This window comes from Temnothorax nylanderi, unplaced genomic scaffold (assembly GCF_030848795.1).
Source record: "Temnothorax nylanderi isolate EJ_2023f unplaced genomic scaffold, tnyl_v1.0 TNYL_tig0368_pilon, whole genome shotgun sequence".
NCBI classification, from domain to species: Eukaryota; Metazoa; Arthropoda; class Insecta; order Hymenoptera; family Formicidae; genus Temnothorax; species Temnothorax nylanderi.
The window spans coordinates 32,316-53,943 of record NW_027249430.1 but is presented as its reverse complement, the minus strand read 5'-3'; the positions used below and the strand labels follow the sequence as shown (position 1 = coordinate 53,943).

At 31.8% G+C, this 21,628-nt stretch overlaps 1 protein-coding gene and 4 long non-coding RNA genes across 5 annotated transcripts; all 5 read right to left on the bottom strand.

The window, feature by feature from the left end:
- Positions 1-750: 750 nt before the first annotated feature.
- Positions 751-1,363, bottom strand: LOC139781850 (uncharacterized). Its single transcript, XR_011720705.1, has 3 exons — positions 1,305-1,363; positions 973-1,059; positions 751-827 (listed from the first exon to the last, which is right to left on the bottom strand). It is a non-coding gene; the product is annotated as an uncharacterized lncRNA (long non-coding RNA).
- A 5,751-nt stretch (positions 1,364-7,114) lies between these two features.
- Positions 7,115-7,557, bottom strand: LOC139781854 (uncharacterized). The gene is made up of 2 exons (XR_011720708.1): positions 7,480-7,557; positions 7,115-7,401 (listed from the first exon to the last, which is right to left on the bottom strand). It is a non-coding gene; the product is annotated as an uncharacterized lncRNA (long non-coding RNA).
- Positions 7,558-7,739: 182 nt separating this feature from the next.
- LOC139781842 (uncharacterized) lies at positions 7,740-8,969 on the bottom strand. Its single transcript, XM_071720737.1, has one exon. The coding sequence runs from the start codon at positions 8,967-8,969 to the stop codon at positions 7,740-7,742; it is 1,230 nt and encodes a 409-aa protein (XP_071576838.1).
- Positions 8,970-11,498: 2,529 nt separating this feature from the next.
- LOC139781851 (uncharacterized) lies at positions 11,499-13,919 on the bottom strand. Its single transcript, XR_011720706.1, has 2 exons — positions 11,661-13,919; positions 11,499-11,589 (listed from the first exon to the last, which is right to left on the bottom strand). It is a non-coding gene; the product is annotated as an uncharacterized lncRNA (long non-coding RNA).
- A 452-nt stretch (positions 13,920-14,371) lies between these two features.
- On the bottom strand, positions 14,372-14,948 carry LOC139781852 (uncharacterized). The gene is made up of 2 exons (XR_011720707.1): positions 14,533-14,948; positions 14,372-14,462 (listed from the first exon to the last, which is right to left on the bottom strand). It is a non-coding gene; the product is annotated as an uncharacterized lncRNA (long non-coding RNA).
- Between the last annotated feature and the right edge of the window lie 6,680 nt (positions 14,949-21,628).

Below are 21,628 nucleotides of genomic sequence, written 5' to 3'. Positions count from 1 at the left end.
AAGAGTTTTAACTATATATTTTATTTCTTTATGAAATATTTGTGATGCGCTATGTCGTACATATATTTTACATACTTGTCTTCAAAAGTGTCTTGTTGCCATAATTTGCCGCATACATCTGAAATAACTAGTAAATTATTCGTATTTTATTAAATTAAAATTTTTCATTTTATTATTGTGCAACATTAGGAAAACTTTATTTACCTGCATACTTCCAGTTCTGTAATTGTTTCAGATTTATTTTTTCTGTCATTACATATTAGTTGCTTGCTTGAATTTTCATTATATGACAAGTTTTTATAAAATGCGCGATTAAACGCAGCAAGCAGAAATTGAGAACGATCTATAAAAGCGGCAGATGTTAAAATAAAATATCAATTATTTCAAAATAAGAAACTAAAGGAAAAACTGATAGGTAAATGAATATGTATATGTCACATGACATTTCAATTAAAAATACCAAAACTTCTATCAGATTTTTATTTCTATCTTATTTTTAATTCTATAAATTTTACATACTTATTATAATACTGTTTTGTATTTTTTTTTACATATTATTTTATTAATTTAGAGATAGTTATTGGGTTATCATTAATAAATTGTTTAATTTAATAAGTTAAAAATAATTAGAGAAATAAACTATATTGTCTATTGATTAAATATTATTATAATGTAAAACTTAATAATTTTTTAAGTTTACATACATAAGTATGTAAAATTTATAGAATTAAAAATTAATATGTAGATACCTTTTATATAAAAGTTCGATAATATTTTATTTTCTATTATGGTTGGAATCTGACGTTCTCTGAAGTGCGTTACTTGATCTAATTTTGAGAAAATATTACATAGTTAGTAGTTTTACAAATATTAGACACATTTAAAAATATACATTAAAGTTAAGACTTATTCGTAATAGTACTCTAATAGTTTTATAATAGATTTATTACTCTGTATTATTCATTTTCTTACTCGTTTTTCTGATAACTTTCGTCAAATAAATGTAAGGAATATTCATATTTAAATTATTCGCAATATTTTTAAGTACACCATAGTTTCCTGAAAAAGAATAAAAATATTGATAACATTTATATGTTTAAAAAATTAAATTACATTTTTGCACTTATAAAAAATTACTGGTTACAATAAAAGATACATTCCACTCAACACTACAAATGCTTCGAAGCACTTCTTTTCTCCTTTCTCTCAATAAAGAAAGAAGCAGAAGAAGGATGCTTCAAAGTGTTTGTAGCATCAAATGAACCGCAGCTGTGACAATTGTGTTTAAGTTAGAATATACGTACCATGCTTAGCTATTATAACGTCATGTTTCTTTTTTCTGTTTGTGCACACATAGTGCTTTCGATTTCTTTTATTAAGAAATAATGTATTTTTGCCATGTTTTCTATAAAAAAAAACAGTGAATTTGCTTAAGGTAAATGTACCAATGCCGGGACGCTTAAGACCGATGTCTGGACACCTTTATTATTTCAGTTTTTAAGTAAGTATAACGCGAATTAAAATTAAAGACAAAACTATAATACGAAAAAAATACTTTTATTTATGATTCTTCGATTCGAATTTGCATTATAACTTATTTAAGAACTAAAATGATAAAAATGTCCAGACACAGGTACGTGTCCGGGCATTGGTACATTTACCTTAAATACAACAAACTTTGTATGCACATTGAAGACTATCATTACCTAACCTAAATTAAACTTTCTTACCTCAGCTTATCTAAATACAAAAAACGCAGAGAAACTTGATTCAATATTCAATATTTGGGTGCATTTGTTTACGCAAGGCTGCGTGCAGAAACATCACCCAAGTGCTAAAAATCCTACAGCATATGTTACGTGCACTATAAATTTTCAGCGCTCGGGTGATGTTTCTGCACGCAGCCCTGTGTAAACGAATGCACCCTTTATTCCGTCAAACAACGAAACGTTACGTTTACATACTAATAACGTCTACCTAATCTTTGATTTCCACGTATACGTTGCCGCGCTTTACAGTCATCAAATACAAAATGACATAGATGCATATGCATAGCATGAGAATGTTCAGACCAATGAGCATGCATTGTAAATTAAGGTCGGTATTCATAGTCGATTCGTATATTTAAGATCGTTTTAAGTATGGTCAGAGGCAGACTTGAGACATCGTCCAACCAATAAAATGTCAGTATTAGCATCTTAAACGTGAAATTTCATGGGCAGTGAAAAGCAGCAGCAGATCGTACTGATTTGCTACAAAATAGAGAAGTTCTCGAGTTTCTAGAACTTCTCTATTTTATAGCCAATCAGTACGATCTGCTGCTGCTTTTCACTGCTCATGAAATTTCACCTTAAGACATTACTTAAAACAATCTTGAAATAAGAATCTTGAAATAAGAATCTTGAATTAAGATCCGACTATGAATAACGGCTTAAGTGGTTCATATTGAACGTTCATTAGTTTAAACAGTCTTATGCTATACATATGCAGCTATGTTATTTTGACAGCTATTAATTTTATTAGAAATATATGTATGTGTATATATGTAATGTTTAATAGTAAAAAATAATAAATAATAAAAGAATAGTATAAACTATTATTTATTTTATTAGTAAGAGATAGTAAGAATTAATATAATAAACGATAAAAATATATTTTCATTAAAAATAATACATAAAAAATACAAAAATATCCTGCACAAAATTTATAGTAATAAAAACTAGCGTCAATTTGTAGTTGACAGTAAAATTAACTATTATTTTGTCTATATATTATTTTAAAAAATGGATGTGTAAAATAGTGTAATGATAATAATATTTAGTTATTATACATTTATTATATTATATTATCATACACACGTTCACACGCACGCACACACACACACACACACACACACACACACACACAAATTGTATGTATAACAATTATTTTGAGGACAATTTATGTACACAATGATTACTTTAAGAACTAATCATAAGGTGTTCCAACTATACATCTAAAGTCCCCAAAGTAATCAATATATATCTAACAGTCCCCAAAGTAATCAATATACATCTAAAAGTCCCCAAAGTAATCAATATACATCTAAAAGTCCCCAAAGTAATCAATATACATCTAAAAGTCCCCAAAGTAATCAATATACATCTGAAAGTCCCTAAAATAATCATTATATATTTTTTTATGCATATATCCGTTACTAGTAATCATATATTGAGTACAATCAAAATACACGAATCAATAACCAATTACGCATCGCATATAACCATTATTAAAATATGTCCTTGAAGTAATCAATTTGCATATATATATATATATATATATATATATATATATATATATCCTTCTTATCAATTAATTTTTTTAAATAATTAAATTACTTTCAGTATTATTACATTCAGTTTTACAGGCAAAAGTCGCTGTATATTTAGAGAAAGAATTACAAAAGTTAATAATATTAAACTTATTGTTAGATATATAATAGATTAGATCATAATCTATTAGATTATAATAAGCTCATGTGTAAAATAATTCTTAGTAATTAGCATTTTTATAAACATGCTGTTCCTATCTTGTCAAATTGCAGTATAAATTAATACCTATGTTTTTGTTTTAATATCGTTCTTCTAATTATTATACATGAATAATAGTTTGCAATAAGTATATAAATGTCATTTTTTAATTTTTTGAACTATCTAAAAAACTATTAAAATATAATTTTATTTTTATTATGTCGTTTTTCTTAAGTTACTCTTCATTAATTACTGAGTTATCAATTTGTTATTAAACAAGGTTACTCAATTATTTCCTTTTTTAACATTTCTATAATTTTATAAAATAAAAGATATTTGAACATATCTAATAATATATTTTTGTTTAATATATTTTTGTTTAATATATCTTTAATATATATTCTATCTATATATTTTTTACAAATAGAATATTTGAAAATGATTATTTATTATTTCAGATTCAGAAAATGAAATTTCAACTAATGTAAGCTATGATAAAGATTCGGATTATGAACCATCTATTCATAGTGAGAGTTCAAATAATACATATACATCCGATATTGAAAATGGACAAAATTGTGAAATTAATGATTTAGAAGTTGCTAATGAATCTGATACATCACAGAATTGTTCAGAAAGTGCAAATGAAAACAATGAGTTAGTAGAATACAGAACCTGTAAAGATGATGAATTATTTGTAGAATTGTCTCGAGGGCCAAAAGGAGATAAAAAATCTAATTTTTGCTTTTACTGCAATACTATGCAAACTAAAATTGCTCGGCATCTAGAGTTGAAACACAAAAATGAAGAAGAAGTAAAAAAGTTCTTATCACTTCCAAAAAAATCTAGGGAACGGAGAGAAGTGATAAGTCAAATAAGAAAAAAGGGTAACTTTAAATTTAACACACAAGCAGATGTAAATAGTGGTTCTATGATTGTTATAAGAAGACCTACTAAAAGCGAGAAACAATGTGGTTCTTACTTCTTGCCATGTTCCAATTGTAAAGGCCATTATGCAATACATAATCTCAGGCATCATTATCGTATTTGCGCTAAGAAAAAAGATACAGTTCGAAATATATTGAAACTAGCACGAAGTGCTGCACAATCTGTTCATAATCGAGCAAGCATTAAATTAAGAAAAGATATTCTTCCAGTAATGCGACATGATAATATTTACAACTTAATAAAATATGACTTACTTATTATACTATATGGAAATTACCTTTGTCAAATTCATAGATTACAGCATTTAGGAGATCACATACGACAACAGTTACGACTTGTTGGACGATTTTTAGAAGCAGTGAGATCAATTGAATCAAAAATAGAAGAATTACAAATGTTATTTGATCCGAAATATTATGATATCGCTATAGAAGCAGTAAATATAGTTGCTAAATATAATAAAGATACAGAATCATATGAAATACCATATAATGCTACAACTTTAGGTACATGTTTAAAAAAATTATGTAAGATCTTAATCAATGAATTTATTAAACAACATGAATATGAAAAACAAAAACTAGCCAAAAATTTTCTCAAGATTTTAGAAGTCGAATATGGTAGTACTGTTAATAAAACAGTTGCAGAAACAAAAAATAACAACGATCGAAAAAAAATAGTAAATCTCCCAAAAACATCAGATATCAAAAAGTTAACTGACTATTTAGAAGAAAAAAGAATATCCTGCATGCGAGAAATAAAAAATAAATTTACCTTTCATACTTGGAAGTCACTCGCTGAAACAATATTAATAATAATTCAAGTCTTTAATCGGCGCCGAGCAGGAGAAATAGAGAGAGCTTATATTGTTGATTATAAAAACTTTATAAACATTACAGAAAAAGATGAATTATATAAGAAGTTACCAGAAAAAGAAAAAAAGTCTGCTCCAAAATACATTCGTTTCATTATTCGTGGCAAATTAAATCGCAATGTTCCAGTCATTTTAAATACGAAAATGAAAGAGACTATAGAAGTATTGTTAAAATATCGAAAGTTGGCAGGAGTAAGCTCTAAAAATCCATATATATTCGGATTACCTGGTACAGATAAAAACCGATTTATGTATTAAGGGCGAGTAAATTGATGCGTGAATTTTCTAATGCATGTGGAGCTGAGAACAGAAAAAGCTTACGAGGAACTATTTTACGTAAAGATATGGCTACCAAATGTGCAAATTTACCAGATACTGAAATTTCTCGTGTTGCCGATTTTATGGGTCATCATAAGGATATACATAAAAATATTTACAGACAACCTGTACCGGAATTAGATATTTTAAATATGGCCCAAATTTTAGAGAAAACTCAAGATATATCTGCAAGTAACACTACAAATTCTACAAACAATATTGATACTACAAACACTTCGATAATATCTGACAGTACAAGAGATATTAATACTTCAGAGAATAGTATTAATAAAATTAAAAGCACAGGTATTTTAATAACTTATATACAGTTTTAGAGTAATTACGAGAAATATAAACTTTTAAAATATTATATTTGGCAATTATATTAAGTTGCACCATATGGGATTATTGATATTCAATATATTTGATAACTCGATATTTATTTGCGTTTAGTCTAAAAATCCTAAATTTGTTAAAAAATAGAATGCACAATTGATGCTAATATTGCATACTTTGATGGTATTTATTTTTTTATATAAGTATAGCATTTTTGATAAATAGAAACAGCAATTTTATATGATGCAACCTAATCTATTATACATCATAAATGAGAAAATAAAACTTTATTATATTTTTTTTCATGTAAAATTCATTCTTAATAATATAATCGAAGATGAAACTGAAAGTGCCACATTGCCACATGTTACAAATTCAGAGAAGACTTTGTTAAAACAAAAGAATATAAATAACCATACTATAAAAAGAAAAAGTAATTCAGGCAAAGAATGTACTGAAAAAAAGAAACGGTGCAGTAAGTCACTTTCAATATTGTAGTTATGATAAATAAAATTATTTAAAAAATTGTAAATGTTCTTTTCTTACTAAAATTATTACTTATCTTAATTTCTGACAATATATTTTTTAATTTATATGTATACTTATCTCCATTTTCGACAATATTTGTACATAATAATTTATCGATTTGTACATAATAATTTATTTTTAGCACCTCCTTATGGAAAGACCATAAGAATACGTTGGACGGAAGAAGAAAAGAAAACAGGTTTTTTCCTATTTGGAAAAATTATTAACAAGTTTATTAACAATCCTTCTTTAAAAATTAAATTACCTTCTTTACAAGAAATTGCATTAAAAACACGCAACAATATTTTAAAACATTGTCAGCCAGCAGTAATAAAGACTTGGATGTACAATTACATTGTAAAAGAACGCAAAAATGCAAAAAATGCTAAAAAATAGCGGTACTAATGTATCATTTTCATCAAGATCATTATTCGGTGAAATATTGGTATGAAAATATACATATAATAAAGCATCGAAGAATTAGATTTATTATAAAAATGTTTCCTTTTTTTTTGTTTTTTTAAAAAAGTTTATTTACTTTAATACAATGTGAATAGGTGAGGCAATTAGAGCCAAGCGCGGTAGTCAAAGCGCAAACCAATTTAAAAGTAATAAATAGATGTATTAACGAACGTTTCGACACATTTTTCGTGTCCTCTTCAGCGTTAAAAGTTACATAGTCAAAAACGAAGATTTACAGAAAGTCGAGTATAAGGCGTAGTCATCGACAAATAAAGTATAAAGGACGCAGTCTAAGAATAAAATTAAATCAGGATGTACCATAGTCGAAAGCCCGACATGCCGGTGTGCAATCGCTCCACATCCATCTCATCCTCGAATAATCTCGCCCGGTTGAAAGACCAAGTGGGTGAAAGATTCGAACCATGCCTGTACCATTAACGAAGTCACGATGTGGCAAGGGCATAAATTATCTATGTTGATTAGATGACTAATGAATTTACTTACGGAGCAACTGCAGACCAGAATATCGCACCGCGAAAGCGACACACGCCTCACATTGTAACGAGCTTAACCGTTCGACGCGTCGCGAGTGAGTGAAGCATCGGTAGGAAGGTTAACATAATATACACCGAGGGAGGGGATAGATTATCGTATACAGTCGTTCTAAATTTTTGACAGTCTCTCGATCACATTTAGATACGTGTCCGGCAGACCCTCAGCATCAGTCTGCAAATTCAACCCTTTCGCCTGCCTTTTTATACATATCATCTCAGAAACTGAACGTTTATATAATAGGATTCGTGGTCTAAAATTTCAACGTTCTTCCAATCGAAATCGTGATTACATTCTACTCTATGCTCGGTTATGACAGAATGATTCGGAGTATTCCAATTAATATGATTACGATGCTCCCTAATTCTAGTTTGCAATTGCCTACTAGTTTGGCCCACGTAAGAAGCATCGCAATCATTACAATTAATCTTATATACTACGTTACATTTATTAGACCGTGGGAGACTATCCTTCTGCGCCTTGATGAATGTGCGCATCTTATTTAGGCTGTTATACGACAGTCTCACGTTCAATTCCCTTATGGCGTTCTTAAATTTTTCTGTAATCGTCGGGATGTACGGTAAAGTGAAAAAAGGAGCAACCTCCTCTTCATTCCGTCTCACATTCATATTCGAGTCTCTGTTAAATAAAAACTTAAGACGCTCGCGCAAGATCCCATAGATGAATTCCAGTGGATAACAATTATTAAGTAAGATTCCAATGACCAGACTGAGATTCTTAGCATGCAAGGACGGGTGCGATAACAAAAATGCTCTATCTATTAAGCCTATGGCCGTCCCTCTTTTTTGGCATACCGGATGCTGTGACAAAAAATTTAGATACCTGCCAGAAAAGGTTGGTTTATGGAACCAATCAAATGTTAGCCTATTGTTGTTCAACATCATCGTGATCTCCAAAAAATTTAACTTGTCATCTTCACCGATTTCTATGGTGAATTTCAGCCTAGGATGGAAGGAATTAAAAACATCTAAGGTATGCTGCAGCAAAGTCGACGGTGCCGCCAGTGTTATGTCGTCAATGTATCTCTTATAAAAAGGAGGGATGTATTTTAAGGTGCAAAGAGCTATAGTTTCCAAATCCTGTAACACAATGTCAGCAGCCATGGGGGAAAGAGGAGAACCCATGGGAACCCCGAAAGTTTGCCGATAAATTTTCCCATTGAACATAAAAAAGGTGGAATTTAATATCAGCCTGACCGCAGTAAAAAACTCCGATTTCGGTATATTGCAATTTTTGGCAATAAAATTCCATCTGACCGATATGCTGTCCAGAACCCTTTCAATGGGTACATTCGTAAATAAGGAAACAACATCCAATGAGATCAATTTGTAGCCATCGTTGACATGTATGCTCGCAAGTTCTTCCACTAAATCGATGCTATTCTTTACAAAGCTGCGGGCTATCGGGAAGCTTTTGAACATTATACGGTGGAGGAAGGAGGCCAGATCATATAGAGGGCTATTTATAGAGGGCTATTTATAGAGGATTTATAGAGATTAGACCGTCGTGAGACAGGTTAGTTTTACCCTACTGATGACCAGTCATTGCGATAGTAATCCTGCTCAGTACGAGAGGAACCGCAGGTTCGGACATTTGGTTCACGCACTCGGTCGAGCGGCCGGTGGTGCGAAGCTACCATCCGTGGGATTATGCCTGAACGCCTCTAAGGCCGTATCCTCTCTAGTCAAAGGTGGCAATGATATCTCTAGGAGTCTCGTGAGTCGAAAGGCTCAAAACAATGTGACACACTACTAGGCGGGCCGGTCCTCGCGGTCCGGTCGTCGCACGAGCCCGGTTTGCCGTACGGCGCCTCTGCCCGTCGTCGGGATCTCACCGCTTACGACGGCACGGCGTCTAACGGTCGAACATGAGTTTCGCGAGTTCGATGTCGAGACTCGGAATCGTCTGTAGACGACTTAGGTACCTGGCGGGGTGTTGTACTCGGTAGAGCAGTTACCACACTGCGATCTGTTGAGACTCAGCCCTCGGCTTGGGGATTATTTACTTTAATAATCGATCTTGAGAGAAATTATATATATAAGTTTAGAATTATGAATGAACTTAAAAACATTTTTTTAGTTTTTATAATCTACATACTATACTATAATAAAATGTTATTTTTTCAATTAGTTAATCAGATAACAAAATTGAACAATAAAGCCTGATTAAAAAAGAGTGATACAAGTGGAATATTAATTTAGAAACTATTACCTGTAAAAGAAATATTTTTATTACAGTATTTTTATTATAAAAATATTTTTTGTTAATTGAAAAAAATTGATTTATTTTATTAACATATTTTGAGAAAACATTTATAAAATATTTCTGTTTTTGCTTGAAAATGTATCATAATTTTAGTTCCTATAATACACATATGATAAAATATATTTTTAATTTTAATTAATTAAATAGCATGTATGTGAAAATCAAGAGACTATGTATTTTATATACTATTATAATAATAAAATCAAACAAAATACGGAAACGTATACTACGTTGTTAATAATAAACTTTCATTTACTTGTTCCTTTTTGCTAAATTTTACATTAACTAATTATTATGCTACGATTGCTTTCTGGAAAAAAAAATAATACTTTCAAATAATATATGACGATTTATTTAGATACTCTAACTTTTCAGAAACAAGAAAGGTGTTGTTTTAAAAGTTGTTCACATATCTATTGTATTATATATTATGTATTTATATTGTACATTATGTATTTCTATCTTATTTTTCTGTCAACATTGTTTAAAATTATACTTTTGCAAAAAGATATGAGTAAGATATTGCCTGATTACGGTTACAAACATTAGTATGTATGTTAAATACAATAGATAATTGAAAGAAGAGAAAATATTATCACAGAAAGGAAGTATATTAGCAAATTTAGTTGCTGTATTAACAAAAAGAGAGATAACTAATATAATTATTCAATTTTAAAAGATTTCTTTACTTCTTGTTAAGTTATAACTCTCAATGCAAAAAATTTTAGGTGCATTTTTGCTGTAGTAATCCCTTTTTCCATGGTCTTGTAACCTAACGATTATTTCCAGGACACAAGCAAATTTTTTAAAAATAATGCGATAATAAACACACAAATGAATAATCTTGGAAAATTTAATTAAACAAGACTTAGGAAAAAAACGTATAGTAAAGAATATTCATTCACGTGTTTAATATCACATTATTTACAAAAATTTGTCTGTGGCTTGGAAACAAACATTATATCACGAAATAACACATTTCTCAACAATTTCACGCATTTTACATATCTACATTTGGAAACGCCATCAAGCAATACAAACTCACAAAAGACGTTAATCGACATCGTTTACAGACGTAAATATTTATGTAACGCGTTAATTATTGAAAAAAAAAAACAGAAAATATATTCTTGTGACCTAATGATCGTTTCCAGGACAAAACAAAAATTTAAAAATATGGTTATAATAAACACAGGAATGAATAACGCGCTTTGGAAAATTTATTTAAAAGGAATTTAGCAAAAAAAACGTACAGTAAAGAATCAATTAATCATTCATGTGTTTCATTTCACATTATAAAAATTTGTCTATGGCTTGGAAACAAACATTATATCATGAAGTAATATTTACACATTTTTCAACAACTTCACGTATTTTACGTGCATATCAACATTTGGAAACGCCATTAACTTACGTTTTTTTTTGCCGAGGTATGTAATTCTTAATAATATTGATAATGAAGACAATGTATAAAAACGTAATTCTATATAATAAAAGTATGGGACCATTAAGGCCAACGCTTGAATTATTTTTTGGAAAATTGATCGACATATTAGTAAAAAATCACGAAAATTACTTGCATATTCTGTTTAATCTTTCAAAAAGCATTCCAGATGTAGAGATTTCATTCTTATTATTTATTCAATAAATAATTCTTCGCCAGTGGTATAATAATAAAAACGAGATTTTGTCGGCCTGACTGGCAATCAATTCAATGTATTAAAACGACGTTTCGACCCGTGCTTTGGGTCCTTATCAAGTTACAATATAGCAATGCTGGAACAACACAATTGTTCGTGTTAAACAACAATAATGTACAAAGGTAGAGGTATAAATCTAAAACTTACATAATTGCGCGTCAAATTATAAATCTAACAATCATCGTTGTAATGTGGTCCGAGAAACATGACCGTAGCGTACAGAGCCCGGAGAGCGACTGACATATACAAAATAAATAGACGCGAACTAACACCGATAATATAGATGTCAAATTTCAAAGCGAAGATATAATACGGTCATAGACTAATGGTAGATTTTCCGTGTCTTTTTGCGAGTTAATAGAATCAGTATGTTTTTTGATAAACAGCATTTCGGCAATTTCACGTTTTTTCAGATTAGGTTCTTTATGTAAAATTTTTGCATCTTGCCACTTGAAATTGTGGTCAAAATCTAATCTGTGCTTACTGACAACTGAGTGCTGGTTGGGACGCTTGTTAATGTCCGCACAGTGTTCTTTAATGCGGGTCTCCAGATGTCTTTTGGTTTGACCTATATAAAAAGCGCTACATCCAGAACACTCGAGTTTATAGACAACGCCCGTACATTTCTTATCATCCAATCTGTCCTTTCCTTTTTTAATCATCGCGTCTAATTTTTTAGGTACAGTGTATAAGGTGTTTACACCGTAATTGCCGAAGGTCCTTCGTAAGCCTTCACTAAAGGCTTTTACATAAGGAATTGGCACGTAATATTTTAGATCTGGGATGCTGCGCTCTCTGTCAACATTGACGGAACCGTTGACATTACTCAAACGTACATTAATTTCCGCCCGTCTCTTCCGAATATGTTTATTCACAAGCGCATCAGGGAAACAATTGTTAGACAGAATGGATTTCACGAAGGAGATGTTGTCGTCGTGAAACTGTTCATCTGACAGAAGTAAAGCATGGTCGACTAAATTAAGGATCGTGTTTATTTTGTATTTCTGCGGATGACTAGAGAAATAATTTATGTAACGGCCCGAAAACGTAGGCTTTCGATACCAGTTCGTAATTAATCGATTATCGTGTCTAAAAACCATCGTGTCTAAAAAACTCAGGCAGTTATTCTTTTCCAATTCATACGTGAATTTGAGCCGAGGATGATAGTTATTAAACGCAGTGACAACGTCATCAAGTATTGCCCTCGGAATACACATAAAAATGTCATCAACATAACGATGGAATATTGTAACACGAGAGCCAAAAGGGCGAAGGCAACAACTTTCTAAGTCATCCATGACTATATCAGCCAAGATCGGAGAGAGGGGAGAACCCATTGGGCTGCCGAAGATCTGCTCGTAGAATTCGCCGTTAAAAGAAAAACTGGTGGAACCGAGAACCAACTTGACAGCGTGTAGGAACTGATCAAGATTCATCCGAGTCCCCCCCGATATTGCATCCCACCTCTTCCTAATTCCGGTTAAAACGAGATCCGTGGGTATGTTGGTAAACAGCGCAACAACGTCGAGAGAGACTAGGACGTGGTCAGGAGGGATGCACCGTCGCTTGATGCTCTCCACAAACGACCAGCTGTCCTTAACATGAGAAATCGGTTTCGTGATTTTCTTATTGAGGATATTATGTAGATAGGAAGCAATATTATATAAGGGGCTTCCAATGGCCGATACAATTATACGCAGCGGGTAACCCTCCTTATGGATCTTCGGGAGCCCATAGCAACGTGGAAGGTTGCCATTCGTACAATTTAGTGCGTTATAAACTCTCGCGTCAATAATGTCGTTGTTCAGCCATGATTTAACTAAACTATTGAGATTCGAAGTGATTTTTCTTATCGGATCTCTGTTCAATCTTCTGTATGTAGATGAGTCACTAAGTAGCGCTTGCATTTGCGAGATATAATCCTGTGTGTTTAAAATGACAGTAGTCTGCCCCTTATCCGCGTTAGTGACCAACAGGTCAGAGTTAACCCTAAGATACTTATTACAATCTGAAACCTGCGACAAAATGTATCTATCAACAGAGTTGAATCTCTTATTCGTTTTTATGAAATCGTGTAGTGAATTAGAAACCAAACAACGCACCTCGTTAACTTTTTCATCGGCAATCACATATTTCTTTTGTTCAAAATTTTTAAGGACCTCTAAAACAATTCTAGAGCGGTCATTTTTATCGTGTGGATTGACCGGTAGTCCAAACTTACTGCCAAGACTTAGAATCTTTAAAACATTATCCGGGATCTGCTTATTGCTGATATTGACTATCCATTTACTGTGGTTAAAATTGAGGAAAGTCTCTAATAGTTCATTGTGTCTAGCTTTTAAGTTGTTAAATTTGTTGATTAATTTATGTTTGGTCATGTTATCGAAGTACGCTATCTTGTTTCTATTGGATGAGAAAAATTCAGTTATTATAGCTATCGGTAAAGACGCACGCAACACTTCTTCGATCCTTCGACCCTCAGAATGTAAATAAGCGATCGTGTAATTGATATCCTTTATCTCTAAGTTCAATAACCAACACTGAAAACGATGTCTATGATTATCCAACGCTCGGCTCAGACGTGTGTTACACAGTTTAATATTGTACCGGAGATGTAAGATGTGGGGCGGAAACATGCCTCTCCGTCTGCAGCGAAGTAAAAATCTTAGTTGTTGTTTCGTAGAACATAATTTGTGTTGTAAATTAATCCATGATTTCAGCAGCAAAGCTTTGTCTGATCCATACAGTCGAGAGATCTTCTTGTAAAAACCTTCCTTTGGATGGGACACCATTACTAGGCCAGGTGTATCAAATTCAATAAATAATTCTTTGCCAGTGGTATAATAATAAAAACGAGATTTTGTCGGCCTGACTGGCAATCAATTCAATGTATTAAAACGACGTTTCGACCCGTGCTTTGGGTCCTTATCAAGTTACAATATAGCAATGCTGGAACAACACAATTGTTCGTGTTAAACAACAATAATGTACAAAGGTAGAGGTATAAATCTAAAATTACATAATTGCGCGTCAAATTATAAATCTAACAATCATCGTTGTAATGTGGTCCGAGAAACATGACCGTAGCGTACAGAGCCCGGAGAGCGACTGACATATACAAAATAAATAGACGCGAACTAACACCGATAATATAGATGTCAAATTTCAAAGCGAAGATATAATACGGTCATAGACTAATGGTAGATTTTCCGTGTCTTTTTGCGAGTTAATAGAATCAGTATGTTTTTTGATAAACAGCATTTCGGCAATTTCACGTTTTTTCAGATTAGGTTCTTTATGTAAAATTTTTACATCTTGCCACTTGAAATTGTGGTCAAAATCTAATCTGTGCTTACTGACAACTGAGTGCTGGTTGGGACGCTTGTTAATGTCCGCACAGTGTTCTTTAATGCGGGTCTCCAGATGTCTTTTGGTTTGACCTATATAACAAGCGCTACATCCAGAACACTCGAGTTTATAGACAACGCCCGTACATTTCTTATCATCCAATCTGTCCTTTCCTTTTTAATCATCGCGTCTAATTTTTTAGGTACAGTGTATAAGGTGTTTACACCGTAATTGCCGAAGGTCCTTCGTAAGCCTTCACTAAAGGCTTTTACATAAGGAATTGGCACGTAATATTTTAGATCTGGGATGCTGCGCTATTATTTATGAATTACGTATTTTTACATCTTTATTGTCACCATTATTAAAAATGACACCTTTATGGAAAGACTTAAGGTGACATTACCGAATCGCATTTACAAATATTTTATGTACCATAAATGCGTTAACTTATTACAAATGGTAGAATTACAATTTTGTAGCCTAACGTTTGTTCCCAGGACTTAAGCAAATTTTTATAAACAATGTGAAAATTAAGAAACAATCTTGAATAACAATGTAATCTCGGAGTACATTTCTCCTTCGTTTGATCCAAGTATTTTCTAAATTTCTATTTAATTGTTCTATTTAGATGTTCTGATTAATATTACAGGAAACAATCCAGGCGTTGGTCTAGAAACTTGCACTTTAGTTATGTATGAATTACGTCTTTCTACGTTATGTTTCTTGTCAACATTGATCTCAAAAATTATATTTTTGTGAAAAGACATAAATCGACATTGTTTACAGATGTAAATATTTATGTAACGCGTTAATTATTGAAAAAAAAAAAAAACAGAAAATATATTCTTGTGACCTAATGATCGTTTCCAGGACAAAACATAATTAAAAAAATATGGTTATAATAAACACAGGAATGAATAACTCGCTTTGGAAAATTTATTTAAAAGGAATTTAGCAAAAAAACGTACAGTAAAGAATCAATTAATCATTCATGTGTTTCATTTCACATTATTTACAAAAATTTGTCTGTGGCTTGGAAACAAACATTATATCATGAAGTAATATTTACACATTTTTCAACAACCACGCATTTTACGTGCATTTCAACATTTGGAAACGCCATTAACTTACGTTTTTCTTTGCCGAGGTATGTAATTCTTATAGTAATATTGATAATAAAGACAATGTATAAAAACGTAATTCTATATAATAAAGGTATGCGACCATTAAGGCCAACGCTTGAATTGTTTTCTGGAAAATTGATCGACATATTAGTAAAAAATCGCGAAAATTATTTGCATATTCTGTTTAATCTTCCAAAAAGCATTCCAGATGTAGAGACTTTCATTCTTATTATTTATGAATTACGTATTTTTACATCTTTATTGTCAACATTGTTAAGAATGACTCATTTACGGAAAGATGTAAGCTGACAACTGCTTCACACTGATTAGTCAATTAATAGCAATTTATATTTTATTATAGAAATTTAACGTTTAACAGCATATAATTTTTTATAATATTTAATGGAAGTCAATTAAAAAGGTCATAAAAAGATCTTTCATTAGTTTAATCAATATTTTTCAAATATTTTATCATATTTGAATAATATCGTTTATATAGTTTATGTTTGTTCTGGAACATACCATTATGCACAAAACTTTTCCAGGACAGTCCTGGAAGTTATCACTGTTCTGGAAACTGTCATTTAAAAAGTGTCTTGGAAGACTTGAAAACGTAATATCTAGAGAATGGAAAGAGATATTTAACTTTTTGAGATCAGAATAAGTTTGAATCATAATTCTTTATTAAAATATACTAAAAAATTTAAGTGTTTCGGAACAAACCCTTTGACATATATATATATATATATATATATATATATGTTTTAGATAAAAGTTGGAGGGTTCAGAAGTGTCAATAAATATTCTTATTCGATTTATGGGTCCAACACTAGCCCCAAAATCTAATAAGATCGTTTATTGGCTCCCTTTGAACTCTTCAACTTTTATCTGAAACATTTTTCCAATAAACCAATATTTTCTGAGACAATTGGTGAAGATAAGTAGCACATAAAATAAAATTCACCCTATACAGGGTATAACAAAAAGGTTGTCTATTACTTTAAGGATAAATAGTACATATCAAAATAATGAAAAAAGTTCCTATCAACATAGGTCCGCAAATGATCTTCTACCGAGTTCTGGACATTACTACTTTTAAGCTTAATTGGAAAGATAAGGCTCTGTTGGATGTTCAAAGTATTATTACAAATTGAACAATGGATTGAGATCGCAATGCTTTGTACATGTAAATTTCAATACATACTGTGTTGTGTGAATTGTTGACAGTACTTGTTTGAATTTGACATGTCGGTGGCCACTCACGGGTGACAAGATATTCTAAGTGTGGCCTCCTCTAGGTGCCAGCTATAAGGAGGAGGATATTAGGCGTAAAAATACTCGTTGAATATCTTGTCAGTACTTTCTACGATTCACACAACACAGTAGGTATTTAAATTTACATGTACAAAGCATTGCAATCTCGAGCCATTATTCAATTTGTAATAATACTTTGTGTAGTTGCTGAAGATGGTCCGAATATGAATCGAAACGTACGTTAATTTCTATGAAGAATAAATATAATTTCGCACGGTCAACAGCGATCGGGTCTTAATTTGCCCGTTTCCTTCCATGTGTAGACATCCAACAGATCCTTATCTCTCCAACTAAATTAATTAGGTTTGTAATTAATCGTTAATAATGTCCTTTAAGAGGCGACTGTCCTTGTATTGTTAATTGTCATTTGTTATCAATCATGAATTTCGTTGATTTCAGATGAACATAAATATGAAGATTAAAGGAAAATCAAAAAATAGTATTATCTGTGACTATGCCTATGATGGATATGTTTATAATATCAACAAATGTGTACGAGGTACGACGTACAGATGCTATGCTCGTCGTACTACTGGATGCTGTCGATTGATAAAAGTTGGCGAAAATGTTCAAGTGATCATTATTCCTTTTCATGATCATACATCTGATAATGCAAGAATGCAGAAATATTTATTGAAACAAGAGAAGTTACATTTACCTCGTAAAACCTTACAAACTCCCAAAGATATTTTTGACGATGTTTCTCGAAGGTAAATACAAATCGCAAAATATTAATATTTAACATTATACTATCATGTTATAATAATAACTAATAATTAATCTCATGTTTGTAAAATGATTGATATATGAATACATATTTCAGAAATCTTGAGGCAGCTACACTTATGACTTTCAAATCGATTAAAAGCCAACTAAATAGAGAAAGAATAAAGAGCAGGTCAAAATTGCCACAATTTATAGCTATGCTTGCTGATGAATTAAACCATTATACACTAATAAGCCATATTTACAAAGGGAGTGTAACCACAAGTGATGGAAAAAAAGCTTTTTTCTCCGATGATAAACTGCTCACTGCACTTAAATTATCCATTGAAATTTACTGTGATGGTACATTTTCTGTAAGTTTACATGGATGTTGGTTTCATCTGAACCAAGTATTTAAATTTACAATTATTACTTTAATTTATTTACTAATTACATTTTTTTATTAATTATTTATGCTTGTTATTGCAGGCACTACAAAGAAAGTGGAATCATTTAGGTTTACGTAATTCTCCCAGTGTTATACTGTCTATGACAATGACAATACCATTGCTACCAGAACAGTACTTTACAAAAGCCTATCATATATTATGCAATACCTGTGAAGAAAATGACCCTGACTATGAGAAGATAAAAGAATTCTTAATTTACGTTGAAAAGACGTGGTTATCTAAGGCTTTAAAAATAAGCGTGCATGAATGCCCTGTCAAAACAAACAATGCCGTTGAAAGTTTTTATAATGTAATAAATAAAAAATTGGGCGACCATCATCCAAACATGTGGTTGTTTTTAGGTAGGTAAGATACAATAAATTATACTAAATTAATATCTACATTTCTTAAATAAAATAATAAAAAATAAAAAGTAATAAATATTAATGCCGAGATAATATCTAAATTAATTTTAATTATTTAATAATTTTAGAGAAACTAGGAAATGTCATAATGGATCAAACAATTGATTTAAAGCGTTTACACAATAATGAGGAAGTACGGTCTGTACGATCACGAAAGAGCATGGAAAGAGATGTGAAAATTTTTGAAGCACAAACCGATCTGATATCTGGAAGGTAAAACGGCACTTACTTTTTTATATTTATATTATTTTAGGTTAATATTGATATTGTATTTCACAATATTTTCTAGATTATCTGTTCAACAATTTCTTTGTATGTTTATTGGTAAATTAGATGACTATCGTTGGAAGGAAAGTTGTACTGTCCAAAGTAAGTAGAAACAAATAATTGTAGCAATTATACGCATATTTAAATCTGAGTAAAAATTCTGTGGAGGATCTGAAGATACTTATACGAATCTTTGACGATTAATGTAACTGATTCTTTACCATGTAAAAATATAGCAACGGATAATTTACACTAGTACGGATATATTGTTACAGCGCAATATTAAAATACAGAAATTTTTGCTTAGAGATTCTGTATTAAAGAATCAGGGAGTCGATTGTGTATCTAGAAATGAGGTAAAAATTACAAAGGTGACGAAATTTATTAGAGTGTCTATGATTTTATTTGTTGAAATCTAGTAAGTCTGTTCATTTTTGTAATTTTTATCTCATTTTAATATACACAATCGACCCTCAAGGGACAGCCATTGAGTGAGCGTTCGGTGATTTTTTAATACAATTTTTTGTTGCCTTTAGTTCTTTGCTGTATCTAAACGTAGGAACTAATCATAATAAATAAAGAATTACTGAGCGCTCACTGATCTGTTTTGTTTACTGAACGCGCCGAATGTTAGACATTGATCATTCTCCTACTATTTTATAGCGTTCTTTATTTATCGTTTATTTGTCGGTCATTTATATACCGCGGACCTACACAAACATTTACACATATGTACACACACACACACACACATACATACATACACACACACACACAGAGAGAGGGAGAAGGAGATAGATAGATAGAGAGAGAGAGAGAGAGAGAGAGAGAGAGAGAGAGAGAGAGAGAGAGAGGAGAGAGAGAGAGGAGAGAGAGAGAGAGAGAGAGAGAGAGAGAGAGAGAGAGAGAGAGAGAGAGAGAGAGAGAGAGAGAGAGAGAGAGAGAGAGAGAGAGAGAGAGAGAGAGAGAGAGAGAGAGAGAGAGAGAGAGAGAGAGAGAGAGAGAGAGAGAGAGAGAGAGAGAGAGAGAGAGAGAGAGAGAGAGAGAGAGAGAGAGAGAGAGAGAGAGAGAGAGAGAGAGAGAGAGAGAGAGAGAGAGAGAGAGAGAGAGAGAGAGAGAGAGAGAGAGAGAGAGAGAGAGACACTTCCGTTGCAAAATTAAGGCTCCTGCACACGGGATGCGGTAACACTTGCCGCGCGGCGGAAGTTCGCGTCAGCCAACTAAATCTTTTGCCGCGAAAAAAGTTCTACTTTGATTGGCTACTGCGTCGCTCCTTGCCGCGCGACAATTGTTTTCGCATCTCGTGTGCCATTACTCATCCGTTACAAAAGCTCATACATTTTCGTAAAAATTTCTCATTTGTTTCAAAAGCTCTAATTAAACCTTTTTATGGCTTTATAGGCAAAGTAATTATCGCCCAATGTAATTTGAAAGTGACAAATATAATTAGTGTTATTATAAGTTACAAACAAAACATGGAAGCAATTAAAGGCAAACATAAAGACAGTACCGTCTACATTTATGAAAGATATACTTATCACATTGACAAACGTTTAGAAGGTACATACAGATGTTCGACTCGTCGTAACACCAGCTGTCAAGGATTAGCGATAGTCAGCGATGATGGCGAAGTAACCGTTATCTCTTTGCATGATCATCCTCCTAATGACATGGTGGCACGTACATCAAAATTGAAACGAGAAATATATCGTCTTTGCCAAGAAAGTGCACAGCCTATAAAAAAAATATTTGATGATGTGTGTGAAAGGTTAGTGTAATAAACAAATGACATTTTTTCAAGCAATAGTGGTAAAACTTAAGATTAAGGTGATGCTGGAGCCGTCTATATTACCGACCAAATTATATATCTGTCCTTGTATAGACAATGATGATAGACAAGGATAGACATGGTTATAGGTTAAAATTTCTTTGAAGCTCTCATTTTTATTCCAGGCTTTCAATCGCAATTTCAAAGGTACGTTATTGTTTGTGCACGTCTTCTGAAGAGTGGGAACATTTCATTTCGTACATATTATTTATACAACTGTTTATATTAGAAAGTAAGGTTATGCATTTTTACATTGTTTTCAATTATTACTAATTATTTTACATTCCCACTCTTCATTAATACCTATACTTTACTCCTGTAAAAGGATTTTGCGATCTATAAAGCCATTTCAAAGAACGAGCTTTGACTATAATTGTCGGTTCAGGATCCCCTTGGGCGACCGCACCGATTTCAATGACCTTGATATATGTTGTCAAGGTCATGAACCCGAGTGACCTTCAATACTCAAAATAACTGCTATAATTTCCAAACTTTTTTTGTTAATAACTTTTTAACGAATAACGAGCGATGGCTAAAACCTGAAGGTCACTCGGGGTCATGACCTTGACAACATATATCAAGGTCATTGAAATCGGTGAGGTTGAAACCGCCTGTCAAAATACAGACGGCTTCATCGACTCCATACGTTACTGAG

Excerpts from the sequence above, each read along its gene's own strand:
- LOC139781842 (XM_071720737.1), bottom strand. The coding sequence starts at position 8,969 with ATGTTCAAAAGCTTCCCGATAGCCCGCAGCTTTGTAAAGAATAGCATC.